This window comes from Anser anser (assembly GCF_964211835.1).
Source record: "Anser anser genome assembly, chromosome: 1".
Lineage (NCBI taxonomy): Eukaryota > Metazoa > Chordata > Aves > Anseriformes > Anatidae > Anser > Anser anser.
Window position 1 is genome coordinate 214,961,679 of NC_139720.1, and position 27,351 is coordinate 214,989,029.

The 27,351-nt window shown below is 57.5% G+C and overlaps 1 protein-coding gene across 4 annotated transcripts in view; it reads left to right on the top strand.

The window, feature by feature from the left end:
- CLPB (ClpB family mitochondrial disaggregase) overlaps positions 1-26,311 on the top strand; it is an 81,082-nt gene extending 54,771 nt beyond the window's left edge. For 3 of the 4 annotated variants that reach the window (XM_083824161.1, XM_083824160.1, XM_083824163.1), the window contains 10 exons: positions 1,316-1,430; positions 10,753-10,830; positions 13,464-13,519; positions 16,260-16,304; positions 18,812-18,973; positions 20,901-21,057; positions 23,940-24,013; positions 24,469-24,588; positions 25,102-25,206; positions 25,464-26,311. In XM_083824161.1, the coding sequence (XP_083680287.1) occupies positions 1,316-1,430; positions 10,753-10,830; positions 13,464-13,519; positions 16,260-16,304; positions 18,812-18,973; positions 20,901-21,057; positions 23,940-24,013; positions 24,469-24,588; positions 25,102-25,206; positions 25,464-25,715 (1,164 nt within the window). In that variant the 3' untranslated portion in view covers positions 25,716-26,311. The remainder of the gene's footprint in view (positions 1-1,315; positions 1,431-10,752; positions 10,831-13,463; positions 13,520-16,259; positions 16,305-18,811; positions 18,974-20,900; positions 21,058-23,939; positions 24,014-24,468; positions 24,589-25,101; positions 25,207-25,463) is intronic. The other variant, XM_083824162.1, reaches the window with a different exon arrangement.
- The last annotated feature ends 1,040 nt before the right edge of the window (positions 26,312-27,351 follow it).

A 27,351-nucleotide genomic window follows, 5' to 3' on the forward strand; every position in this document is an offset into this window, starting at 1 on the left:
CGGGGCAGAGTCGCTCCCAGCCCAGCAGACACCGGCAGCCTGGCTGGCGGCGGGGTCCTCCCCGGGGCTGACAGCAAGGCCCTCCTGCACCCTTTGACTGCTTTCTAGGACATTAGAGGGGCTTCTCCGCCCAGAAGGTGCTTTGAATGATGTGGCCGTGTACCTACGTTAAATTCCTCACTCTGCAGACCCCGTGGGCTCTGGGTGCTCTGCCCGTCGCTCAGCGCGGCTCCGTGGGACGGCTCTTCCCAGAGCAGGGATTTCCCCGAGGAGAGGCCATGTTAGCAGTGCCTCTGGCCCTGATGGAGAGTGGAAGTCAGCAGGAAGTTTTGCAGCACGTTTTAAGGACACAAAGGGGCTTTGGGATTTGTCCTCTTTCCTCTAGAAATTCACCGCGCTGTAAGACCTGCTCCAGCTGTGGGCATCTGCCAGGTCCTGTCCCCGTGAATCTGAGATGTGCTTGTGTCAGGTGTCTCTGCAACCTCCTGTTGGGAGGTGGCTTTGAAGCATCCGAACCACAGCTTTAACGTGGTCAGGACCCAGGAGAACAAGTGCTTGCACTCATCCCCTCCGTGTCTTTGCAGTCTGAGCTGCGAAGGCGCCACGCTCGTCGTGCATTCTGCACCCAGCCGCCAGCTCCAGCTGCACCCAGCTGGAAGCGGTGCTGGCGGCACTGGCTCTAAAAGGCTGCGCTTCCTGCCGAGCTGGAGGTGGAAGGAGGCAAACACCCCAAGGACAGAGCTCCTTGCAGTGCTCTCGCGCTTGTCTGCAAAGCCGGGTGTCTGGTGTGCCCGGGGCGCAGAACGGGGCGCAGCAGTGCTCCTCGTCCCGCTCTGGGGTGTTGGACTCTTTGAACAGGGGGTGCTGGCAGGTAGGAAAGAAATGCAGGTGGAACAGTTAAGGCTTTATTTTTCAAAATGAACAAGTCCCTAACGGGTTAACAGCCCGCTAGGAAATTTGAGAAGGATCTCAGTTGCCCTTGGATCACAGGCAGAGGAGCGGTGCAGTCTGGTTTTCCCGTCAGCTGCCAGGTTTCCAGCTGCTGCCCTCGAAGCTCGCCCCATCCTCTCCATTCCCCTGCCCTCAGCCCCCCGTTGCCGGCAGACCCAGCAGTTCCCTCTTGCCGCCTCTCGGGCTGGTGCTGCCTCCTACCAAGCCCAGGCTGCTTCCTGGCGACCGGGGGCAGCGGTCTGTCTGTCTGTGCGTCAGTCTGCCCGTCTGTCTGTCAGGCACGCAACCACAGGTGTGCGCGTTACCAGTCGTTCCTCGTGCTGCTCAGAAGTGCCAGGTCCCAACGTCTCCTTCCCTCTCGCAGTTCCAGGAGGAGCAGCGCCGCAGGGAGATCGAGGAACGCCGGAGGTTTCCGCTGGAGCAGCGGCTGAAGGAGCACATCATCGGCCAGGAGAGCGCGATAGCCACGGTGGGAGCAGGTAGGACCGCTCGCTCGCCGCTCTGCTCTCCCGCAGCTTCTGCTCCTCGGCGAGCGTGCTGCCGCCTCGAGCCGTGACCCGAGCTGCCTCCCAGCAGATCTCAGCAGCCCACTGAGGCCGGGGAGGTCCTGCAGGCATTTCCTGGCCGAGAAAGAGCTTGTTCTTCATCACAAGAGGGGCTGCTTCAGGTGCCGAGGCAGTGCTGCTGGATGCTTTCTGCTCAGGCCCGGAGTTAGAGCCCTTCGGTTCAGGATGATTTCTCCCCGCTCTAAGCACGGTGGCCCAAGGGTTACAGCTGGCCTCCAGGGGCTGCACCGCTCACCGTTAGCATGTTCTCAGCTGCTGGCTGAAATACGGTGCCTGAACACGGTGACACTTGAACATCTTTTTCACGGGACCATTTGTCTTAAGAATATTATTCATTAATAATTCACAAGCAGTTCCGTGCAGCTTTATGCGCATAAACACCTCTCACACAGACTGCTTGGGGAACCTTCCTGTATTCCTTACAGATGTGGGACTTTGTTCCACACAAAATACAAGCACGCAGCTCGGTCACACTTCCCTGGCCCTGTGTGCACCATCAAAGGCCATTTTAGCCCCGTGTCCTGCCAGCGGAGTGCAGAGACCAGCAAGACAAACAGAGGGGTGTTGCCCCGCTCTACCCACTCCACGTCCAACAATTTGCAACCCAGGAGTTCCCTGACCCAGAAGCTACATCTCTGTGTGCAGCAGCCTTCGAGAGATATTTCTTCTTGAGTTTGTCCAGGCTGCCCTTGGATGCATCCTTTGGCAGGCAGTTGCATAGCTAGCGAAGGAATAACATGGTTTTATTTGCTTTAGATCTGCCTCCTGGTAGTTTCACCTCGTGCCCTCTAGTCCTGGTGTCGAGGGAAGCATTGGCTGCTGAGGAAACAAACAGTGGCGCAGCTGAAGCGGCTGCTGCTCATGGCCCAAAGCTCTTCTTTCCTCATCACGCGCCGATTTTGTTGGGAGCTCAGAGTCTGGCTCCACCCTGGTCAGTGGGAGTCAAGGTCCTGGGCTCTCAGCCTGCGTTTGGTGGGAGCTGCAGGACATGCGGACCTCTGGGGAGATGGGATGGCTACCAGCAAGCAGAAGGGCGATCTGCCTCCTGAGCTCTTTCCACCTCCATCCTTCTGGGGGTGTTGCTCGGTAAATACCGATGATAACACCGAAGCAAAACCTGTTGTCAGCAGCGTGTCCCTGCAGCTTTCCCTGCTCAATCCAAGACGTACACGGGGGCACATCACCGTCCCCTGCCGGGAGCAGGATTGGCGCACCGGCCACATCACCAGCCTGCGCTTTAAAGCCCTCTGCCTGTACCTGTCTGCTGCTGTTGCTTTCTGCCTGGGGAGCTGCTCAGGGGTGGTAAAACACTCGGTGACTTACGTCTCTCACGTCTGGCCTGGAGCGAGTTCAATCGCCCGGTGTTTCCGTCTCAGCGTCGGCTGCCACCCCTGGGGCCACCTTCCCAAGCTGTGGTGCCGGTGCCTTGTTCTTGAGGTGTTCCTCCTGTACTTCAAATTCCGAGTTTTCCCTGGTAAAAATTAAATAAACACAGTGAGTAAATGAGGAGCCTGGCCTCTTGTGGCTGTGCTGCAAGCATACAGCGCGCAGCCAGGTTTGGAGGGACCGGCAGCGCTTTCCAGCAGACCGGCTGCTGGAGCTGGGGGAAAAACCAGAGCAGCTTTTAGGCAAAGAGGCCCGAACAGCGACCTCGCCTTTCAGATGAGCGCGGACAGTCGCTCCGAGCTTAACTTCGTTATGCTAATCAATTAAGCACGTTGAGACAAAAGGGTGCTGGGCATCTGTAGAGCAGGGGGGGCCGCGTTCTGACTATGTCGCTTGGCCTAGCCAGCGCCGTTCCCTCCCTCCCCGAGCCCTGTGTGGGCTGCGGGGTGCTTTTTCCTTGTGGTCACCCGTGGGTGCAGCGGGGGCAGCCTCTCACCTCTCAGGAGCAGTTCGTGTCACCCTGGGCACCGCACCGCCGTGGGGACATCGGGCTGTGTTACCAGCACTGAGCTGGGCTGGGCTCGCTTTGCCAGTCCCAGGCCTGAGAGCCCCCGTACGCTGTTAACAATTCCTCGAGCATCCCAATTCAGTGCCTGAACGCCGGACGGTGAGGTAAGAGGGCTGAGGTCAGGGCAGCACCGCGAGCGCCGTGCCGTCGTAAATACAAAACCCACAGCAGCCTCGTTAACAAAGACGAGTCCTGTGTGAGCTCAGAGCCCTGGAAAGAGCGAGCTCTCCTGCAAACACAACAGCCACCCTCTGTGTTTTGAGAGCGGCTGTGCCTGGGGGCAGCAGGACGGGCTAATTGGGAAGCTTTGATTAATGGGTAGTGCCTGCTTCTGACACAGGTGGTGTTTCTGCACATTAAAGTGGCTGCCTTTATGGAGGTTTCTCTTATTGAATTATAGGGAATGTGCTTGATACCCCCGCAGCCTCAGGATATCAGACCAAAAGGTAGCAGGAGAGTCTCCGTCCCCTCCTCCCCCCTTCCCTTCTGCCCCATTTTGGCTGTTTGCTTTCAGGAAGGGTGAATTTAGAGACATTACTTTTTCTTTCAAGCACTTCCTATCTATCCTTGTAATTTTTTCTCTTCCCAGCTGTTTTTTGCTGCCACTTCGTGGACTCCACGTGCCTCCCGTTTGCGCTCGCTGACACGGTTTGTTGGCCGGGCGCCTTGCTGCACACCGCGTCTCCAGATTTACCGAGGCCAGCTGATATGTTTAATTTATAACCGCTGCCTTAATTGAATAATCCGATTTAATCCGGCACTCGCTGCATGGTCCAAACAGTCTCCAGAGAGGCTCAGCCAAGAATACAAAGGGGACGGGAGCTCGGGGTTTGCTCCATGGGTCGGGGTGGCAGGGACGCACGGAGGCTGTGGCGGTCGGGACGCTCGTGCTGCCTGCACCACCTGGGCGCTGTCCTGTCCTTAGCACGGGACATATCAGAGCCCTGCAGCTCTGTGCTGCTACCCGACGTAGGACAGATGATGGCAGGACCGGGGGTGATGATTAACTGCTGGGAACAGGGCATCTCGAGGATGCTCTGACCCTGCAGCGTGGCTGTGGCTGCGCGGTGCTCCCCCCGGTGCGGGCGTAGCCGCTCGTTGCACCTCAACGCCATCCAGGTGAAATTCTGCATCTTGTGGCACGTCAGGAAAAAACCCCGGGCAGGTCGTTCCTGTAATCCCGGGAACTGATGGGAGCCTGGATGCTACAACTGCTCCATGCAAATGAACAGCTAAGCGGCTTACGGCTGTGTTTCCAGGGCACTCTCATCAATTATTGTACTGCGAATCTGCTTAGCTCTTGTTTGCTGCTTCACTCGAATATGCGGAGGCACCGGGGTGAAACTGCGTGCTGCTTAGGGATCCCACAGAAAGCATCTCCTGTCTCAGACTTGACACCCAAGGAGAGCATTTTTAAGTAACTATATATGTTTCGTGATCTCATGTCCTAAATATTAGGACGGAGGAGGAATAGCTCCGTTTTACAGATAGATAGCATTTGCCAGGCAGTGGGCAGGTAGAGGTGGGGTTGCAGAACACCACTTCCAGCGCTGATTTTCCCGTCCTTTCGGGTTGAAGCGATTTGCATCGGGACTCTTCCCGAAGTCGACAAGGAGGGAGGAAGGAGAAGAGTTGTTTATTTTTTAGTTCAGAGATTACAAATAAAAGAGTAGTGCGGAAAATCTACTTTTAAAGTATAAAATGCCAAATGGTGAAGGCGCGGAGCGGTTGTGATGTTGAAACCAGCAGGAGTTTCAAAGCTGGGGGAAGACGGACGCACGGGAACAGCACCCTGCCCTGATCCGAAGGAGCGGGTTTCCATTTGGACGAAGTGTTCTCCTGCACCAGTCCCGCATTTCAGCGTGCGCAGGCACCTGTTACACCACGGCCAGCGGTCCCGTGCCTGCCTCCTCCTCCTCCCCGTGGGGGCACGGCCGGGGGGACGCGGGGTCCTGGCGGAGGAGAGCGGTCCCGCGGCGGGTACGGACCCGGAGACATCGCCCCCGTGGCACCCTGAGCCCGGGCGGTCTGCGAAGCACCACCGAATGAATTGATTTGATAAATGGACATTTATTACACTCACAAATTGGCTGAAACCAATTTCGGTCACATCAACCCCTGATAACTGCTAGGGTATTGATTTGTGTAAAGTAATACAGTGAATTTATCAGTTCAATAGCAAGCTGAAGGGCCTCTCGGAGACACAGCGCTACGGTTACGCCGTTACAGATGTCCGAAATAAAGTGAGAGCACTGCGGCGACGCTGGAAATGGCTCCAAAGAAGAAGGCCCGGGCGTCATCGTCAGCCTCTTTGCCTGGACGTTGGGGCTGAATTTCCTAATGAAATTTCAGTAACGCAGCGCAACCTACCTCTTCCTTTTTATTTATTTATTTCTGCCGTCCCCGGAGCTGCCAGGGGAAGGGGGCAGCTCCCCGGGAGGCACGCCGCAGCCTTCTGCAGGGCCATCGTGCACAGCACGCAGCCTGGGCTGCTGGTACCAACCCCAAGGAAAGGAGCGTTCCCGGGGGCTTCCTTCGCTCTGCCTGAGGTCTTCATCCCTCAGGCTGGCACCGGCGTCCTGCTTTGTCCTAACGCAGCACCTTTGTGCCTCTTGCCGAAGCCGAACTGCGCAGCGGCCAACCTTAGGGCTCGGAGGTGGAGAGCTGCCTACAGCCGTGGCTGTCAGGCCTGGGGCCGCAGCATCCCCTCTCTGCAGTCAACCAAAATCTTTCAGCTTTTCCGTATCTGAGGCTAGGCTGTGTGCTAGAATATGTCATCATTTTCAGGCTGCTTACAGAAGGGCTTTTACACCTCCTCACTCTTGATCTAGCTAACCCGCCGCAGACAACGATGATCAGCACCTTCCAGCCGAGCCCTCGTACTGAATCACGAGCACTCACTTTATGGTAGGTTTTTATGGCGTGGTTTATATCACTGGAGCTGCTGTGGGTGAGCCAAGCCGTTAGCCATAAAGCGCGGTGTCCTGCTGCAGAGGCGACTGAAGACAGACGACACTTAACCTCGCCGCCTTTGGACCGCTGAACGTGCTGACCCCGCAAGTGGTCACTCCGTGCCCTGAAGCAGAAGTTTATTGCCTTTATTATCCTAGCTGAAATAGCTGCAGAAATTGTCGGTGGTCATGTTATTCCCCATCAATTTAAAAAAAAAAAAAAGCCTACCCCTGGTATTTGACCTCCCGTTTGCTGTGATAAAGGACAGGGAGGGAGCACGTGCGCCCGGCCGGGGAGGGCAGGGGTGAGACACGCAGGAGCGCGGAGCTGGGATGGATGTGCCCAGCCCTCGTCTGCCCCTGGGACCCATGCAAGGTGCCTGTTGCCCCTCTCGTTAGGGCATTGTCTCTGCTTTTCCCCTTTCCCTGCTCATGCCCGGACGTCCCCGCCGTGCACTCCTGTGCCCTCGCAGCCCGCGGGCTCACCCCGAGCACCGCGACGCCCGGGCAGGCTGGAGGTGAGCCGCGTCCGGATGGAGTCCAGCCCTGCAGCCTGGCTCTGCGCCCGAGCTAATTAAGCCTTGACAGGAGTCAGGACTTATTAGCACGGCTGAAGCCCTGGGTAATGCATCTAGATCGCGTCCGGGCATGAGCTGGCAAGTCCACGTGGCACTGGGGCTCGAGTTTCCACGGCCGGCACCGTCCGAGCGCGCGGTGCCGCTCTGCTGGGTGGATGTGCCCCTGGGGCTTAGGAACCAGGAGGTGCTCACGGCCACTTGCCCTGGCCCCCCGCCCAGAGCTGGGGGTGAGCTCGGAGCTTCTGGCTGGGCCACAGCCCCCTGGCGGGTCCCCTCCGTGCTCCGCAGGTCGCTGGGGATTCAGGCACACTCCTGTCTGCGCGCTGCTCTGACGGGTAATCACCTTCGTTATTAAAACACGTTCTGCGCTCTTCCTCGTTGGGATTCATCTAGCTCCAGCCCCTGGAGCACGCTAATTTTGTCTGCTAGATGAGAGACTCGTGTGCTTTCTTGTGGGGATGCTTAATGACTGTGGTCAGGTCAATCCTCAAACCTCTCGTTGTTAACCTCAGGAGATTGATTTTTCCTTGGTGTTTTCAGCCTCACTTGAGGCTTTGTGCTTCCTTTCCCAATCCTCGCCAGGTCTGTCGGCTTTCGGCCTACCTGGCTCTCCTGCCCGCGCTCCTGAGACGCGGACACAGCGCGGAGCAGCGTGTCTGCACGCGGGGCTCGCAGCCGCGGCTCGGCACCAACAGCTGCTCGGTGAATGCGCCTGCAACTCCTCGGTGCGCCTGTGCAATCCACCTCTGTAGTGCTGCACTCCTGCGGCTGCTGCCTGACGTCTTGGGGGTTGGACCCGATCATCTCTTGAGGCCCCTTCCAGCCCCTACAATTCTGTGACCCTGTGATCTCCCCACCCTGTCCCCTGCTGCTGGGGGCACCTTTTCGCCATCAGGCTGTAGCCCGAGATGTTCGGCTTCTTGTTACCTGCCAGATGACGACGTTTGTTAAATATTTCCCCTGTCGGCTTACCGTTCCCGTTCCGCAGGGAAACTTTGCGTGCCGCCCTTGGGGTGCCTTTTGTTGAGAATCTTTTTTTCCCATACCCAGTCAAGCAGAGGTTTTTCGTGGGCTTCCTTTCTCTCTTTCTCAGGTTGAGTTTCAGCGTTCCCCATTTATCCAGGTGCACTCCAGCTCCAGGCGGACAAAAACCCACAGCGTCCCCGCTCCGGGGAGACAGGGGCAGTTGGAGTCCCAGCGCTGAGGGACCAGGACACAATCTCATCCTGGGCTGAATTTTTCAGTGAAAATCACAAAGGAAGGGGAAGCCGTTCTCACTCGTCATCTGGGGTGCGTTTGGTGGGGGGGTGTCCGACAGGCAGCAAACACGGAGCGTCGCAGGGCCTCTGCCGGTCTCTGCGCGCCGTCAGGCCGCGGGTCCCTGAGCAGCTTCGCTCTGTTCACCCTCCTGCAGGCCTTTTGCTTCTGCCGCTTGATTTCTCTCTGCTGCCTGAGGAATAACTCGGGCTGTAGCTCTGGCGTCTCGCCCGCTTCGTGCCCCGCTTCCACCAAGCGCGCTGCGCCGCATCCTTGGTCTCCCTGACAGCCGGCAGCTGCCGAGGCGCAGCTCGGTGCTCGGGACGCGCGCTTGCAGGGATGCTGCTCGGCGTGGCCCCCTCCTCGTGCATAACACGACGCAATTTTGACTGATGCAGCTTCTTACAAAACACCGCGACGCTTTGCAAAGCGTGGCAGTCAGCACGGCAAGAATAACTCTTTCGAAGAGCTGCAGTGTTTAAATAATGCAGATAAATCGCGGGGGGGGGCGGGCCTCGCCAGGCTGCGGTGGGATTCTGCCTCTCCCCCTGAGCTGGGCGTGCAGCGCCCTGCGGTGCCCCTGGGCTGGCTGCAAGGGGCGAGGGCTGCGTTGCTGGGCGCCGCGTTGCTGCAGCCAGCCACCAAATCGCGGTCCGGCCGGAGCTGCAGCGCTTGATGGCCGTGGGTCCCCCCTGACGGCAGGTTGCTCAGGGGCCGAGCAAGCCCCCCGATGCTTTTCTCCTTTCCCGTGGGGTCTGGGACACGGCTCTGGTGCAGGGGCAGAGTCACCGCGCTGGGCCAGGGGGTAACTGGGCTGCTGACCCCGTTCACGTGTGTTCGGGTCTCGTGGGGTCAGCCGTGTCCCTGGGCAGCCCCTGCCTCCCCCGTCCTTGCTGGAGCCTGCGCAAGACGGGATGGGAGACAGGGCCCGGCGATGCTTTCCTTGTGTGTCCCCACGTCCCTCGGCAGGCATCGTTACAACCGTGCTGAAATACGCGCTTGGTTCATCCAGGAGGTTCTTCTCGCCTCTTCGGGGAGATTTGGGCAGAGATCCGAAGCCCCCGCAGATGGAAATGAGGAGCAGGGCCCACAAAATGCCTCCTGTATGCTCCTGCGTGAACTGGAGCAGGTTCCTGACCCTCCCCGCCCGCGCCAGCACTTTGCATTTACCTGGGGTCGCCCCACCGTGTCTCAGGGCACACATAGTGTCTGTGCTCCGTAGCCTGCGCTCAGCACAGGCTTTGCCCCAGGGTCTGAGGCAAGCTGCCCGCTGTCCCCCGGGGAGCCTGGGCAGGCACACTGAGGACGAGACCGTGGTCAGTACTCAGAAACAAACCGCAGAGGCACAGGAAGCCCCCAGAGCTCAAACACAGGGCCTGGAGAGAGGGAGGTGACACCAGAGGGACGTCGGCTTCCCCGAGCCGCCTCTTGCACCCGCTGCTTCGCGCACGGCTCCTGGCAGCAGCGCTGCGCCAAGGCAGGACCCGCTGCGGACGGAGGCGGCACCGAGCCCATCTCCCAGCACCAAACTACTGCCGGTTACAAGGTCCAGTCCAGCCCGGGCTGTGGGGCTGGGTTCATGCTGGTGTTCAGGTGCCAGGGGCTGCTGACCGCCTGGCCAGCGGGCCAAGCAGCAGGGGACCCGGGCTGAGCTCGGGGGGGCGTTTCAGGCCAGACCCAGCCTGCCGGCGGTGCCTGTTGGTCCCTCTGGGCTTCAGGTGCTGTTCCTGATCTTGCTCGGGTCTGGTGGCAACCATTTTGCTGGCTTGGCCAATGTGCCCCCCGAGCCTGAGGCTGCCAGTGGGACGGGCAGGGGGCGTCGCACGCTCTGCAAGCCAAATCGCTGCGTGTCCCGAGGGCTGTGGTGTGAGTGTTTGGGGAGGCAGACGGGTGCTTCAGCTCCCAACCCCCCCTTGCTTTTTGTAAAATTTTCCATGGGTATCTTAACCAGGATGCCCTTCGAAGCTGCCCTCCCAACGCTCACCGAGACAACTGGCGGCTCTCCCTTGCCAGGCCCCCCCCGGCACACCTCGCCTCCATCCAGAGCTCTTGTGACCTTCAGTTCAACACCGCTCTTTTGATTTGCGTGCGAGAAATAATGCAAAAAAAAAACTTGCCCGAACCTGCCTTTTCACAGAAAGGTCGCACTTGTGAGCTGGAAGTGCAGCGTGCCGCTTGCACCCTCCCCTGCAAGCCCTCGCCGTTCCTCCCCGTCCCCCTCCTCGCCGTCTCCCTGGCAACGCTGAGTGCACATCCTGGAAAACTTTATCCGAAATCTGCTCTGGGCAGCCTTCCAAATCCATGCTAACCTGATTAGGTGTCTCTGGGGCCTTTGCTGGCTAATCAAATTAGATAGCACTAATGGTAGCGAGGACTTTGAGTGGGTAGAGAGCAGTAAAACATAGTGTATACTTAGTGATAATTATACTTGCTTTTGTGGCATTGATTTATATGCCTTCTCCCCCCACTTCTGTTTTTGTTGTGTTTAAATGCAGCCATTCGGAGGAAGGAAAATGGCTGGTACGACGAGGAGCACCCGCTGGTCTTCCTTTTCCTGGGATCGTCTGGAATAGGTAACGTTTGGGTTACCCGCCGCGGTGAGCGGGACGGGAGCGTGGAGGCGAGGCTGGGCTGGGCTGGAGCACACGTGGACACACGTGGCCACACGAGGACACATGAGAACACACGTGGACATGTGAGAACACACATTGACACATGTGCACACACGTGGACACGTGAGAACACACATGGACACGTGCACACACACGGACACGGCACATGAGGACACTCCGTGCTGGCCTGGCGCGGAGTCGTCCCAGGGGACTGTCTGCCTTAAAGGCTCGAGAAGGAACAGTTTTCCTAACAGAAGCACGAATTTAGCAGCGCTGTGCTGTTAATGCCTCCATGGGTGGGGTAATAACAGAAATTTGCTGCTTGCAAACCAAATCTCTGCTCGTCTCGCTCATGCGGGCAGGGATTGCTTTGCAGTGACGCAATTGTATTGACACTGGTAATATTTTTCCACAAGCACAATAAAATGCGACATGACAGCTGATCAGTTCATGAAATGGGCAAAATGAATTTTACTCGGGGAAAAAAAAAAAAAAAAAAAAGCAGATTTAAAGTAACCGAACTGTGACATTTGAAATGACGCCGGCGCTTCTCCTGCACCCGGCTGGCTCACGGCGCTGTGGGGAAGATGCTGGTGCTGGAGGGGTTAAGGTAGCGGGACGCGCACCTCGCAGCAGTAGCAGGCCGAGTATTAACTCTAAACGAGTTGCTATAAAGCGGTATAAAAGCAGTAAGAAACGTTTTTGAGACTTCATTGCGCTGCTTATGGCAGGTCTGAAGGCTCGGAGATATAAATTGTCAGCTCTTCAACTCTCACATATTTCCGTGAGGGTTTTTGCTTCTTTTGCTGCCGTAAAAATGAGTATTGAAATGGGAAGGCAAAGCAGCTGAGAGTTTGATTGTACCAAGTGGGTATTTTGTCTGGGTCTTGGTGTAAGGGCAGTGTGAAAAACCAGATGCGTACAAACTGAAACGCCAAATGTGTCGTCGCATTTCAGTAGGTTCCCACAGCAGTTAAGCACTTTAAGGATCCATTCCTATATATATATATATATATATCTATACACAATATGTATGTGCATATGTACACACATATACACCTATATGCTCGCACATTAGGCTCGAGGACACAGCAACAAACGAAGTCACCAAAGCCTGAGCCGAAATAGGGTGAAGAATTCTGGCAGCAGCGTTACCTGTCGGGACAGGCTTCCAAGCAGTGACGAATTTCCATTTTCGCAGCCCGTTTGCGGTGATCTGATTAGGTGATCCCGGAGATCTAAGCGACCAGATTTATCTTCAGCAGAATACAGAATACTGCTGTTCCCAGGGTGGGGCTGGCGCTGCTCGGGGGGCTGCGCGGCCACAGCGCCGCGGGTGCGGGCGTTCTGCAGCGGTAACACCAGCACAGCTCTGCCTGCAGCCGCAGCCCCGCTGGCTATGTAGGATTGCACCTTTTTTTTTGAGCTAGTTTGGTTTTTAAGATAGGATCTTTTTATTTAGGATCGTTGCTTACGGCATTTATGTGCCTGCTCTCTGCCCTGCCATGCCCGGGTGTTTATTTTCCAGCGTGTAGCCAAACACAAAACGCGCGCGGGGCAGGTACGGCGCTGGCTGCAGACACACCGGGAGGTACCGACGTTAACTCGGAGCGTCTCCCCCGTCTGTTAAATGCTGCTCCTCTCCTTTGCTGCTAATTCCGGGAGCTGCAACCGGCCCCAAATGCTCCACCTGATACACCCAGCAATTACGTGCCAGTGGGTGGCAGCAGGGAAGCTCCAGGGAGGACACTGCTGGCTCTGGCACAGCCTGGGTAGCTCAGACACGCAGCAGAGCTGCCCGTTGGGCCAAGTTTTACCTGGATGGACAGGTTGGGAGGACAGGGTCTCCCCTTTTGGGAGCTGCTGAGCTTGCTCACACGTCAGTCTGGATTTAGTCCATCACTGATTGCAATCCCGGATTTTTATGCCAGTTGCCTTGCGTTGATCAAGTAAATAAAGAATGTCACGCTACCCTGAAATTCTTCATCTAGGGAGTAAAAGCCACTGCACGTGAAACTTGGAATAGAGAAAAGGTAGCGAAAATCTGCTCTAACTGCATCTTTTTGCAGAAAAAATAAAAAAATTAAGCTCTTTCTGCCCATCTCCTAAAAACCGAGTGGCCGGCGCTGAGCTCAGCACCGCTGTTCCTCCTCTGGGTGCTCAGGATGCTGCCCACGCCGCCGGCTTGGCTCAGCTCACGGCGCTGCTCCCCGTGCAGGGAGGAGCTCCAGCAGAGCACGGAGCACGGAGCACGTCTGCCCTGCCCTCAGCTCACTCCTTACAGCAGCGGCCGTGCTGTGTCACTGCCCTGCCACCAACCCCCTGGTGTGCACGGGGCCGAGCACAACGGGTCCTGCTCCAGGATCCCGACCCTCCTGGGGCTGCGGTACCGTGCTCCTAAACCAGCACTGTGCCCTATATCGGGGAGTTGGCAGGGATACCCTCTTCCCCTGAATGCATTTGCAGAAAAAAAACCAATGTGTATTGGTCGCTGCGGGCGGCAGCCCGGCAGTCAGCACGGCTTGCAGAGCGCTGGACAGGCAGCACGGCCTTCCTAACTTCTAACGCGAGGCTTTTCTTTCTGTTTGGAACAGGAAAGACAGAGCTGGCCAAACAGACAGCCAAGTACATACATAAGGATGTCAAAAAGGTAACCCCTCTTCGCTTGGTTCTTTGCCGTTGGGAGCGCTCCGTGGTGGGACGCGCTGGGTCTCCCGGTGGGGTCGCTCTCTGCCCCCCCCGGGTTGCAGCACGCCTCATTGCAACCCGGTGTGAGATCCGTACGTGGACGCTGAGCAAGGGCCTCCGCGGAGTTAAAAGGAAGCGGTTGCAGCCCGTGCCCCTGTCTGCGTTACTAATGATATCTGGAATCATAAATGTCAAAATTAATTTAACAAAACCTTGTGTTCCCTCTTTGAGGTTGCGCAGGGTGTTGACACCCTGCGTGGTGAACACGTTTTTCGCCTTTGTCCCTGATAACACCGTAAATCGTTAGGAGGGTGAAATTTTAAAAATCCATTTTGCATGTCCCCGTGTGCACCGTTTGTAGCAGTGTCCAGTTACCGGCAGTGGAAGTGGTGGAACCGACTTCGTGCCTGGGTTCTTAGTGCTGAAATGTTTGGGATTCCAACACCAGAAGCTGTTCGTGGGCTTTAGTCTGCTATCCACCGGGCAGTTTTCAGTTAAGATGGGCTAAAATTACCTTCTTTGGCAGGGGACTGGTTCAGGGGTGCCTACCTTTTCAAACAGCCGGCACTTAAGGCTGCACTCCTCGATTCACGGCTAAGCATCCCCTGTCCCTGAGGAGCACCCGTCTTTCCTCCTCAAAGGGCCGGGGGAAGCGCAGAGATGAGAGCCCTGCAAATGGGAACACGAGGAAACACGAGCAGAGCTGCTCTGTAAGCTGATATTAGATTAATTCCTCTTGCCCACATCCTCCAGCGTAGAATGGACACAAGAGAAAATGACACACGTAGAAAGAAGATCAAAAGTAAACCAACGCTATAAAAGTGGCTGTTCTGGTTTCTTTTCCTCGTCCTTCTGTAATTGCCTTCCCGAAGCAATAAATCCTGGTTCCTGGGTCTCAGGCACCTCCACCCGAGACTCCCGCACCTGGAACTGGTCAATGCCCGGCCAAACATCAAATAGAAAAATCAGTCCAACACTAAATGCTGTGTTAATTCAATAGCATGCACAAATCGGAGTTTTATTGGTAATGAATCAGCCTGGCAGCCGGCGCTGTAACGAGCAGCTTGAAGAGGGGCCATCAACCCTTATGGGCGGTTACGGGGGATGCAGCTCTTAGCAGGAGCCGCCTGATTAAGAAGGAAGAAGCCATAACAGTCTCATTTCCTTACTGATGGAGAGGTCGTGGTGTAACGACAGGCGCTAATGTCCTTACCCAACCTGCGTTAGCACACGCGGTGCGAACGCTGGGATGGAGGAGCCGGACCGCGAGCAGACCGGAGCAGGGCAGGTCCCACAGAGCCTGGAGCATCCTGGCGATGGAGACATCGTGTGCCTCGTGTCTGGGGCACCAGGAGGGTGGGAGAAGCTGCTGCAAATCTACAGGAAGGTGGTACCGATGGTTTTCTGGGTGCTGACCACCTTGGGTGACTTCTGCGGGACTCAGCTGATGGGTAGTGTCAGGCTGGACTGGTCGAGGTGCTCTCCACGGGAGGATTTTCCACCAAAAGCGCAGCGTCTGTGGCAGGAGAACTTCTTATAGGGTTGATTTCTACAATAGCTGGGAAAACGTTTTGTTTTGTTGAATTTGGTTCCGATTCCATCCGATAAAAACCAAATCGATGGGAAGAGTAACAAAATACGTGGGCAGTTTTGAAATGAAGAGTTCCAGTCAGTCTAAGCTGCCTAAACTGCCCTAAGCTCATACCACCACCACCGAGTACCCCCGAAACCAGCGTGTGCTGCACGGCCACGTCCTCCTGCACGGTGCCGGGTCTTGGTGCCGGTGCCTGCCTGTCCTCCCACCTCCCTTCGCTCTCCCCAGGCAATAACTCCATCACCCTGGTCTCTCGCTGTCCTTGGAGGGCAATATTGGAGCCTCGAGGGTGTCCGGCAGCACCGGGTGTCTGCTTGGGGTGGTCTCACTGGTGCAGAGCCACAAAATGTGGAGCCCCTCGCCCAGCAAGGGCTGGCTCAGACCAACGGGGTGCTGGGGAAAGTGCTCGTGTTGGGCTGGTGGAAAGGTCTCCATTGGGCTGATGGAAAATTCTGCTGTCAAGCTGACTGTGCCAGCGCTGGTGCTGAGGAAGGTCAAGCTGATCTCCTCAGAGCTTCAGCACCCAGCTGCGAGCCCAGGAAATGCCTTGTCTGCAGTGAATAATCAGCTTTCCAAATGCAAAAGGAAGTTTGCGTAGTAAGTTCTGTAACGTTATCTCTTTGAGGCAATCGTCCGTGAACCTCGTTTACCTGGGCTTTCTGATTTTTGGTTTTGCTTATTTTTGTTTTTACCGGGAGGCATTGTGTTCTTCGTGGGATTTGTTTCAAAAAAAGGCTGAGCAGCAATAAAATCAATTTTATGTAGCAAACTGTGAGGAGCTATTTCAGTCCCGTTTTCAGTCCCCAGCCCTGGTGACAAGCACGGTGTTTCAATGAACCTCGGCTGGGGACTGTTAGCCAGCAGTGGGAACAGCTCCTAGCTGCCGTTGAGAAACTGCAGTTATTTCCCTCTTCCTCCAGAATAAGTCCTAGCATTTGCAGTGGATTTATCTGGCCGCTGACTGCCTGCAGTCCTTGGGAACCACGAAGCGAACGCAAGTGTGCTCATACGTGCAGCCACCTGCCTGCTTCTGGAGAAGCCTTCTAAATGTAATGAAACTTGGGGCACATTAATCAAAGCTCACTTTACGTATTTATTTCTCTTCCAGGGTTTCATCAGACTGGACATGTCGGAGTTCCAGGAGAGGCATGAGGTTAGTAAATGGGCTGTCTGTACTTCCAGGGGTTGCAGTTCTGAGTTTAATTGGTAATTCAAACAAATCGTGCCAATCCCGTCGTTCCCCTGCGTTTCATCACTGTCCTTGGCGGTGCTGAGCGCCTCCCGCTGCCTCTGAGCACGGTCAGGCCTCCTGGCTGCAGGCTGCCTTGGGGGCCTGGCCGTGGCAGAGGGCAGCCAGGGCCTTTTTGAGTTACCTCGCCAAAAAACGGGCAGTTCGGTGTGCCAGAGGCGGGTGCAGGACGCACAGCAGTGAACACGCGGCAGTGAATCTGCAGAAACGTCCCCTGGAAGGGGTGGAGTGCTGCAGTGAGCCGAGGAGGAGAAATAGCACCAGGAACTACGGACCAGAAGGGGATGGTTTTATACGGCAGCTGCTGGCTGCAGGCGCAGACCTCGGCCGATCCCACGTAGCCTTCAGGCACTGCTGTGAGCCATTTGCACTGGAAAATAGCGGCACCTCCTGCTGGCCCGGCCAAGCCCGAAACCCTTCAGGAGAGGTCCGTCCCCACCAACTGTGCAAAAAGCAGCAACGTCCCAGCTGAGACTGCATAAACCCGGTTTGTAATGAAAGGTAAATGTGAAATCTTCTGATGGCAGCGTAGGTCCCTTGTCTAGTTCTGTTGGTGCCACTGCTGAGGTGCACCCAGATCCAGAAGCACGGAATAGGAAATCTGCTGAGGATCAAGCCCTTAATCGGGGGAGCTGCTGCAGAAGAGGAGGAGGAGGAGGCACTCGCTGGGACCTGGGAAGATCGCCTTGAACAAGAGGAGGAAGAAGGTGCCAGGGAGGAGTGCAGGAGGCCAGGCCCAAGCTGGCAGCACCTCCGTTTGCATTTCGTCCTGCCGAGGGCTGAGCCACCACCTCTGTGGTGTGGGGGGAGCCGTGTGCGCAGGGGGGGGTCAGGGCCCTCCAATGGCCAGGGCTAGAAAAGGTCCAGGAGAGCATTATTTTAGCCAGAGCAGAGAAGTAAGGAGATGTGGGAAGAGAAAATAAAGAATTGCCTGCAGCTGCCCTGATAGATCGCTTGTCGGCGGTTATGGTGGGGTCCTACGCTGGAGGAGTGAAAAATGCATGAAAATAAAGCCATGTTGATGACTCAGTGCAAAGAAAGAGGAGCTGGAAGCGGTGGTGTAAATGTAAGATATAAAATACTGTGCCCTGACAAAGACAAGAGGCAGAGCAGAGGGAAGAAATAAAGTAGAGAATTGCAGCGAGAGCAATATAAATTTTTCAAGCAAACAAGGAGCAGGAGGTCAGCCCAGGAGACAGCATCCTTTGAAGGAGCCTGGGGAGCCTCACGTAGCCACAGGCGCTGCTAAACAAATGAAATGAATTAGCTGCCTTCAGCTAATTCCTGCCGGCGGGTTCCTGAGCCCGCGGGAGCCCCTCACCTCTGCCCGAGCGCCCCTGGGAGAGGGCAGGGAGGCGGCAGCAGCGCGCGGCTCTGGTTCCTGGGGACGAGGGGATTGTGGCTGTCCCCAGGCTGCGTTGCTGGGTCAAACGGAGCCGCCTCGAAGGGAGAAGGTGGCTGTGGGCATGGCTTTCGGGAAGCGAAGGTGAAGGTGCCGTGGCTCCTTTCCCCTGCCAGCCCGCGGAGCACCGAAAGGGGACGGTTGTGCCGGCGCGGCGGCACAAAAGGCTTTCGCTGTTCTCCGACGATAAATGAAACCATGACAGACCCTCCATCAGGCTGTGCTGCATGAAGGAGAGGCAAATTGTTTGTTTTATGAGGACTCATCGCTATTCTGGGGGGGGTCGGGATTTTGCTCCCGGAATTCCTTCTGCCCGAGTGAGCAGCCTGCAGCTGGCTCCGCGCGCCCAGCGTCCACCCCAGCTAACAAACCGAGCGGTAACTGCGTTCTTCTCCCGTATGCTTAAAGGACTGTGACTTCAGGTGCGCCCACAGAGCCAGGTTGCTTCAAGCCGTACATCAAAATCCCCTTGTCGTTTTTGCAGAAGCAGTTCTGTTGCCAGAAGTATTCTTCTGTCTCCTTTTTTAACCTCATTCAGAAGTCCCGGTGCTGAGAAGTAAGGAAGTTGGTTATGGGTGCAGGAAACACACCTGCACTGTGGCTGCTTCCCAACCTCTGCGAAAGCCACCCACCACTTGTGCTCCTTTAAATTCTCTCTCTTAAAAAGCCCAAAGGACGCTGAAACGGGTCTTTGACGGCTGGGAGGGGTCACTCGGACACCGCTTCGAGGAGCAGGGGTTGTGCCTGCGCGCGGTGCTCCTGCAGGCTCTGGTGCTTAAACCCCTGTGTGGGGCGATTGCCCGGCAGTCACTGATCTGCGTTTCGCCAAATTGTGGCCTATTGAGCTGATCTTGGGATACCTGGAGCGCGATAGATGTCACAAAGAGCGCAGAGCTCGATTTGGCTGCAGCAAAGAGCCGTGGCTGGGTGCTGAGCCGCTCTGCGCGCGCGAGGGCTGCTCCTGGCAGCGCACGGATCCCCTCTCACGTCTCCTGTCCCTTCCTCCTAGGTCGCCAAGTTCATCGGCTCTCCGCCTGGCTACGTGGGCCATGAGGAGGGCGGGCAGCTCACCAAAAAGCTGAGGCAGTGTCCGAACGCCGTGGTGCTCTTCGACGAGGTTGACAAAGCCCACCCGGACGTCCTCACCATCATGCTGCAGCTGTTCGACGAGGTGAGGCTGTCACAGAATGACCGAATTGTAGGGGTTGGAAGGGACCTCAAGAGACCGCTGGGTCCAGCCCCGCTGCCAAGCAGGTTCCCTAGAGAAAACCTGGGGTCAGAGCTTGCACAGCGGCCGTCGGGAGGACGGCAGCGAGCAGTGCGAGGGACGGCTGCCGGAGAGGTCCGGAGCGGGGCAGAAGCGCTCCAAATCAATAGTCATTTCCAAAAAATGTGAGCCAGCCAGTCAGGCCATGTTAATGCCAGGAAGCAGGATCACGCTGAGGTCTCGTGGTGGAATAAATTACATCTTTGGGAAGAGAAAAAGCCAGCGATGGGAGGGGCAGAAGCTTGAACTAGAAAGCCCAGGAATTGTCCCGTGTCTCTGGGAAGGCACGATGGCGAAGTCTGTGTCATGAGGATACCGCTAAAAGCCCTGGTGACAGCTCGGTGACCGTGTAGGTGGGCTGCTCGCCCACAGCAGAGAGCAGGAGCGCCGAGAAGCGGCAGGAGGGCGATGTTCACACACGTGTGAACCCTGTGGCTGCCCACCCCGCACGGGGGGCGTCTGCAGCATGCATGGGGGACACCTGCTCTGACCGCCCCGTCTCAAGTCGGGTGCTGCCACCTCATCAGGAAAGCACGGCAGCCTGGGCACTTCTTAGCCATAATGAGCCGTGCCTCGTTAATTGCTGCTCTTGAGGTGGGGTTGGTTAATTCGTGCCGTTCCAGGCGGCACGCGAGTCACCTCACGCCCTTCCTCCCCCAAATGCTGGGGACTCCGCCTGGCCCTGCTGGCAGTAGCAGACACCCGCCGAGGAAGGGCGCGCAGGCAGTGACTTCGGAGTCCTTTGCTTTCTGCTGGTCTCTGGGGCTCTCTTTGCTTGTCACCCGTCCTGGGCAGCTGCGGCTTCCCTTGCACAAGTCGGTGGGAGCCGGGGACAAACGCGTGTCTCTGGAGCGAGCCTGGGACACCAGGAGTTGGGGGGCTGTGCTGCATCTCCTGCTGCACGCTCAGCTTGTTGCATGCGAGTTTTTCCATTTATTTTTAAGGTCCCGGTCTGTCCTCGGAGGCGAACAGGCTCCAGAGCGATGTGCTGGGAGGTTTTGGGGAGTTTTGTTTTTCTTTTAAGGATTAATAACACAATTTTTTCTTGCATAGATCATCACAGCAGCAGCTAAATGTGAAATCAATTCCTGTACCACGCACTTGACAGGGCAATAACCCAAATGTTAATCTCAAGCACCCAACAAGGATTTGTGTCATTGTGCTGGATATCTGCTGCTGGAGACATATCGAGGAAAGAAACTGCCTGGGGAGCTGCTTATTTTTTCCTTATTTTTCTCTCTTTTTTTTACTTTATTAATCAAGAGAACTAGTACTTCTGAAGGGTTCCTGTGCAGGTTTGGTGGGAAGAGCGTTGACCCCACAGCACTCAGCGCTGCAGCAGCTCCCTGGGTGCACGGGGAGCCCTGCTCGGGCTTGTGGGGGCTGTCCCAGGGGGGTGCTCTCTGTCACCTCTTGCTGCCCCAGCTTTGTTCATTCTGTGGGCAGAGCCAAACACTGTTATTTCCGCAAGGTTATTTTGGCTTTGCTTATTTTCGGTCAGGCTCCTAGCAGTCTGTGCTCCCACATGGTGCTGCCAAACCACCACAGAGCTCACTGCCCCTGCCTGGCCCAGCACCGGGGGAGATCCCAGATGGCCACGGCGGCCCAGGGAGCTTTAAACTGACTCCTCTGTTCCTTTGGTGAATGCCCAGCTGTAGCCAGTAAATACCAGTGAATACCACAGCTCTCATCGCAGGCAGCACCCGCCTGTGTCCTTTGGCGTCCCTTGGACAGCATTAGAACCAAATCTCTGGGGGAGAAGGGGGCTGTGATGTTTTGGAAATGTCCTGGAGCGCCCACTGATGCTTGTGTTGATCTGGTGCCGTTGCAGGGCAGGCTGACAGATGGCAAGGGGAAGACCATCGACTGCAAGGATGCCATCTTTATCATGACCTCCAACGTGGCGAGCGATGAGATAGCCCAGCACGCCCTGCAGCTCAGGCAGGAGGCCATGGAAATAAGCAAGAAAAGGATCGCAGAAAACCTAGGTACTGGTCTTTGCACATCCTTCTCCAAAGCCCTACAGAATCCAGCTCCTCCCTAACACCGCAGGTCCTGCGGGGATCAAACGCCTGGCCTCATCAGCCACGAAGCCTCTTCTGAAAGCCTCCCTCCAGCATTCACCCGGAGCTGGTCGGGTGCAAAGAGCCCTTGCGTTGTCAGCAGGGAGCAAACTGAAGGTCTTCAAACTACAAACTGCAGCTTGGCTGGTTTGTCAGCAGCTCCCCCGGCCCAGGGGGAGCACCCAGTTGCTTCCCTTCTGCTCGCCCCCCTTAGCTGGGGCGCCTCCTGTTCTGAAGTCCTCGTTGTTCACGCTCATGTCCTTGAGCTCTTTGTCTCTGGATGGGGCTTTCTAGCCCACCTCTCAGCCTTCCCCACCCCGTGCTCTCTTCCCTGTAGCTGCTTATCCTTTTCTTTCTCTCAGGACCCTTCCACATGCTTCCTAGGGCGATACTGCGGCTCGTACAGGTGCTCTCATTAACGAAGAATAGGTAGCGTGCTTCCTTGTTAACTCAATTCAGCTAGAGGTAGTTGGGACTGAGCTTCATAGATTTTACTTCGCCTTTTAGTGAGAGCACGAGTCCCACACACACGAGGGTCCTGAAGGAAATTTTCCCAAAGTGGGAAGTGGGTCACAGGAGGGGGATGGAGCAGGGTGAGGGCAGCCTCTGACGGCCCTGCTGAAGGCACAGGGTCTCAGTGTACGCTCAACCCTGCACCGCCCAGGCAGTGGTAACCCCACAGCACCAGGAGGGCGCTGGTAGGTCTCCGCTGCCCTAAGGAAGGACGGACAGCGGTGCCTGCACCAGCGGTTTCCCCCTCTAGCTCTAAAATAGGGGCGGGTTTGGAGCACAGGCACTGGCACAGGGAGCACGGGGAAGCACCGTCACCACTGGGTGCTGCTGTGCCTGTGCATAACCAGGCAGTCATTTGTGGTGGTTGCATCCCTTGTTTTCTCACCCCTTTGGTTCCCTTTTTCCTTTCCTCAGGGTACCTGGCAGCGTGTGCCCTCTCACATACAGGCAGGGTTTCTCTGCTCACCCGTGGAAAAGCCCGAGAAGCTGCGGTGTGCGGTGTGCGCTGCGGCCAGGAGCCACGGCTTTCTGCACCAGCTCCACGGACGGCAGGAAAAAATGCTGGGTTTTGGCATCGAGTGTATTTTTCAGCTTCTCTCTCACTGTCTCTTCCTTTTTGCTTTGAGAAGTGGATGCCAAAGCTGACTTAATTCAGAATCTTTAAGCTTCAATCAAACTAGGTAAAGGACAAAGCATGCCTGCGACTGAACTTTCAAGAATAACATTTTAAAATGCCAAGCACTTTTCTCCTAAATGAGGAAAGCATTGAATTTTAATTTCTGGAACTGCACGACAGACAGCTGCAGTGAGTGAAAGGCAGCGAGAGAGCATAGCCAGAAAATGCATTTTGATCAGAAGCCCGGCCTCAATTGAGTTTCGCGGAGCTCCTTGCAATTTGCCGAGTCCTTGGCTTGGAGGAGCTCCTGGGCGCAGTGGCCGCGAGGTCAGCCTAAGTGCCTGGCTGGGCAGATAAATGGAAAGATAGAGGGAAGGAGCTGCTTCCGCCGTATCTCTCCATCTGTGAGTGAAAGCAGCAAATATTGCAGGTGACAAACCTGAGTGCTGCCTGTTCTCTGCCCTGCCTTCCCCAGCTCCTCTTCCAGAGGCCCCATGTGCGGGCAGAGCGCTCTGCCAGATCCCCTCGGTGTCTCAGGGAAGTGAAAGGGGCCGAATCCTATAACCAAGGACACCCAGCTCTGTTTAGGCCACGTGGCCACTGCAATTCTCATCCCTCCCGTGCAGCACAGCGAAATCCCCACCCAGGACCACTGGAGCCCCCCCGTGCTTGTGTCCTGGGGGTGCTCCCTGCGGCAGGGGTGAGCCGGGATGGGTGCTGAGAGCCCCCCGGCCTCCCAGGGGAAGGGGCAGGGGTGCTTCAGAGCACACAACGCCGTGCCTGGAAGCCTCCTCTGCCACTGCTGGGAGTGTCACAGCTCCGCCAAGGCTGCAAACGCGGGGAAGGCTTTCGGCATCCAGCCTTCAGCGGGGTCTTTTTCCGCTGCTTGGCATTACGGCCTCCTATCCGGAGCGCCTTTCCCATGAGGGATCTCCCGGTGGGCTTCCTGGTGTTAAATAGCACATGGAGTTAAAAGCCTGAAGGTGTAGGAAGAATCAAGGCAGGAAAAGACAAAGAGAAACGTGACTTGGGGCCACAGGAAGGTAAAGCCTGCGCTGAGGCTGGCTGTTGCAGCTGGAGCTGGGATTAGAAGCGGGGCTGCCAGACCCTGGCTCCATCTGCAGTCAGTGGAGGGAAGTAGTCCCAAAGCCCGAAGCACGCTCGTGCCCCAGGCTGAGCGTGGGTTTTGCTGCTTGCTGAGGGGACCACGGCCTGTCCTCTGCGCCTGAAGAGCTGCCGTGGCCTCCGCAGAACACCCGCAGGTGACCGTGCTCTGCGTGCCACGTAACCTGGGCTGGTTCTCGTAGCCCAGCCACCGTCCAGGTTTCGTGGAGGCCAGCTGAGGACTCCTGCTGTCTGAAATCTGCTGGCAGACAGCTCCTGGGCTGTAAGGCAGAGAGTGGGGGCAGAGCGGGAGCTCTGCTGCTGTTCGAGAGCATCAGTGAAATCACCGGTGAGGGGCGCGCAGGGCACCAAGAGCCAGCCAAGTCAGGGAATCGGGTGCAGGAGCACCGCAGCACCCACCAGATGTGGTCTGTGGCACGTGGGGAGATTTCGGGTCTGATCCTAGACCCTGCTGGGCACCCATCTCTCCTTCCTGCGCAGCCACGGGCTCCTCGTTGTGTGGCTTTGCGTGTCCTTCCTTCCCCACCCTCACCCGTGTCCTTGTGTCTTCCAGAGGACGTGCAGGTGACCGAGAAGATCACCATCTCCAAGCAGTTCAAGGAGAAGGTTATTCGCCCCATCTTAAAGGTACGGGGGATTCGTTTCACGGCTCGTCTTTCAGGTGTCCTGAGCTTTGTTCGCTGAGTCGTTCAGAGCAGCAAGCACCGTGCCCCTCACCAGCTGCCTCCCAGACGTGGGATCAGTGACACGACGTCGCTTTTTGATTTTCAGGCGCTCAGGAGTAAGGTCAGGGCCTTGCAGAAGCAGATAACCGCATCTCTCTGCTCTCACAGTAGTGCAACCGTGGGAGACTGGCAGGGGAACATGGGGTGGGAAGCGCTGCGTTGGGATTTGTGGGGGTCCTGCGCTCACCCTGGGCCGCAATCTGCTCGGCTTCTGCGCTGCTGGGCCAGGGGAGTCCTCCTGCAGCGACACGTCCCGCTGACACCCCTGCCCATCCTGCCAGCGCATGCCCCTGCAGCCTCGCTGCCTGCCCGGGTCACCGCCCTGTCCCCGCTGACCCGCAGCCTCTGTCCCTGCAGGCTCACTTCAGGCGGGATGAGTTCCTGGGGAGGATCAACGAGATCGTCTATTTTCTCCCTTTCTGCCACTCGGAGCTCATCCAGCTTGTCAACAAGGAGCTGAATTTTTGGGCCAAAAAGGTAAAATCCAGTCCGTTGCTCAGAGACGATGGCTTTAGAGGTAACTTCTCCTTCACGAGCAGGAGGAATTCCTGGCCAAGCCTTCATCCCGCTGTTGCAGAAGCGGCGTGAGCGCGCGTTCGTGCCGCAGTAGTCTTCTTCCAGCGGTCAGCAGGAGGGGACCCGCTCTGCTCAGAGCACTCGGCCCTCGGGGCAGTGACTGCTGGGGCGGCGGGGGGCTCTCCTTCCTCTGCTGGGGCAGGGATGGGCTCCGGACAGCATTCAGAGACAGTCAAATGTCTGATCTGTCATTTGATCTGGCACACGGAGACTCCAAATAGGAATTAGGGGGCACCTTTGGAGCCTTTTCGTGCACCGACCGGGCTGCGCTTGGCCGAGCTCGGACACAGGGACACGCGGCACCGCACCCCGCTGCCCGTGGTGTCCCGGCTCCCAGCTGCTCGAGGGAAGGAATGGGGTGCTGGGGTAGGTTACATGCACCAGTAACGCTTCCTTCTCCTCCTGCCCCCACAGGCCAAGGCGAGGCACAACATCACGCTGCTTTGGGACAGGGAGGTCATGGACGTGCTGGCTGACGGCTACAACTTGCACTACGGTGCGCGGTCCATCAAGCACGAGGTAAAGCAGCAGGACGAAGCAGGCCTTGGCCCCGCTGGGTGCTGCAGAGGGCACAGGAGCAGGGGCAGTGCCCGCAGCCTCCCCTCGCAGCCCCGTTGCTTGTGTCCATCCCGCGGAAAGTGCGCCCGTAGGGCCCACAGCCAGCATGCTGATGGTCAGGGGAGGAAATATTGCTGCCCGAGGGTGGGAAGGAGAGCGGCATGGCTCCCCCCGGGAATACTTCGGGGCTTTATGGAAGCTGCTTTTTCCTCCTTCAGGTTGAACGGCGCGTTGTGAACCAGTTAGCAGCTGCTTACGAGCAGGACCTGCTGCCGAGGGGCTGCACCCTGAGAATCACGGTGGAGGACTCGGACAAGCAGCTGCTGAAAACCAAAGACAGCTCTGCCCCCGGCGCAGAGAAGACAAAGATGCCAACCCTGCGGCTGGAGATAGTGGAGAAAGACAGCAAATCCCGAAAACTGGACATCCAGGCACCTCTGAACCCAGAAAACATCGCGTACTTCCTCTAGGCAGCGGCAGCCACTCCTGGGGCACGCTCCTCCTGAGCAGCCGGCTGCGCGGGCTGGCAATAAAATACCGTGAGACTCGCAGTGTGCGACGTGGCCGCATCAGTGAGGGCAGGCATCTGCCCGAGCGGAGCGTGAGGTGGGGCAAAGCTGCTCCTGCTGCCTCTGCTCCTGCTGCCTCTGCTGTGCTGGAGCAGGACGCGGGCAGGCAGGACCCGCACCATCAGGCGGGTGGCTCTGGGTGGGCACAGAGGGCTCTGGCCGTGGGCTGGCGAGGCGCCGTGCTGCCACGGGGGGGACACGCGGGGGGGGGGCAGTGGGATTTCACCGCAGAAACAGCTGGCGTAAGAGAGGAGGTGCTGGGGCTGCTTAAGACATGGGCAAGCGGATTTCAGACTGTACGGGTGCTGGTAGGGCTCGTCGCTGCCTGAAGATGGGAATTGCCGCAGGGACTGGGTTTGCTGGGCTTGGGCTGATGCTGCACAGGGGTAGGACAGGGACCGAGTGTGTGACAGCTTCCATTTAAAAGCCACCAGGCACTCTGACTGTACCTCGCCCGCTTCTCATTATTTATTGCAATAAACGTGGCGTGCACACGCGATGGTCTGCTTCGCACGCAGGCTGGGGGAGGCCGGGCAGAGCAGGGTGGGGATTGCCCGTTAATAGGATCGAGGAGGGTGAGGCCCAGCCCTGGGGGCCTCCTGCAGTTCCTGCTGGCCTCCGGGAGGCACGAGGAGCACCACGAGGAACACCGCCAGCACGTTTCCCCTGCCAGCCCCACCTCGGTGACGGGTCCAGTGCGGGACCACGCGCCTTGGTTTTGGACACGTGTCCTCTCCTGGGGACACGGCTGGTGTCACGTCCCCGCGGACAAGCTCCTGGGTGGGAGTGGGGGGGAGGCGCACGGGCCCCTTCCCACAGCCTCGGTCGCTGCTCGGCCACGTCGCTGTCACCCCGTGGGGAGAGGAGCCCTCTGCCACCGAGGTCACAGCATTTCCCCGACCACGTCGCCGCGGATTACCCCGCCGGTCGGTGACGTACCACAGGCGCGTTGTGAAGGGTAGGAAATTAAATACATACGGAAATCAAACAAAGTAGCCCTGCGGAATTAATAAGTCACAGTCCCTGGGGCACGGCGACAGTGACGGACCGGAGGTGGCAGAGCGCCGTGCTTGCCGGGGGCGGCGCACCCAGCCCAGGCGCACCCACCCTGCTCCAGCTGTGGCAGCGGGTTTGGGGAGGCCACTTGCTGTCCTGCAGGGCCCCCCCGGCGTGCCGGGTGCCCCCCTTCCCAGCTCCGTGCAGCGCTGGCGGGGTCACAGCCCCGACCTTTTGTGGGTGCAGGCGGCCCCAGACGGCCCCGGGGTGTGCCAGGAGCAGCGCGTGGGGCTGCCGGAGGGGCTCATCCCGGTGAGGCACCCGAGTTCTTGGGGCTGAGCTGCCGAGGCAGACATCGGAACCAGGATACCGCCTGTCCGTGGGCTTGTTTTGTCCCTGGCACTCATTTTCCAGGGGCTGCAGGAGGTTTTAAGGGGCTGCTTTGCCCCGACTGCTCGTGGGGCTGCTGGGGGCGTCCGACCGCACGAGAGGTGTGTGCCCAAAGGGACGGGGCTGCCACCAAGAGCTTCTTCAGGCTGGA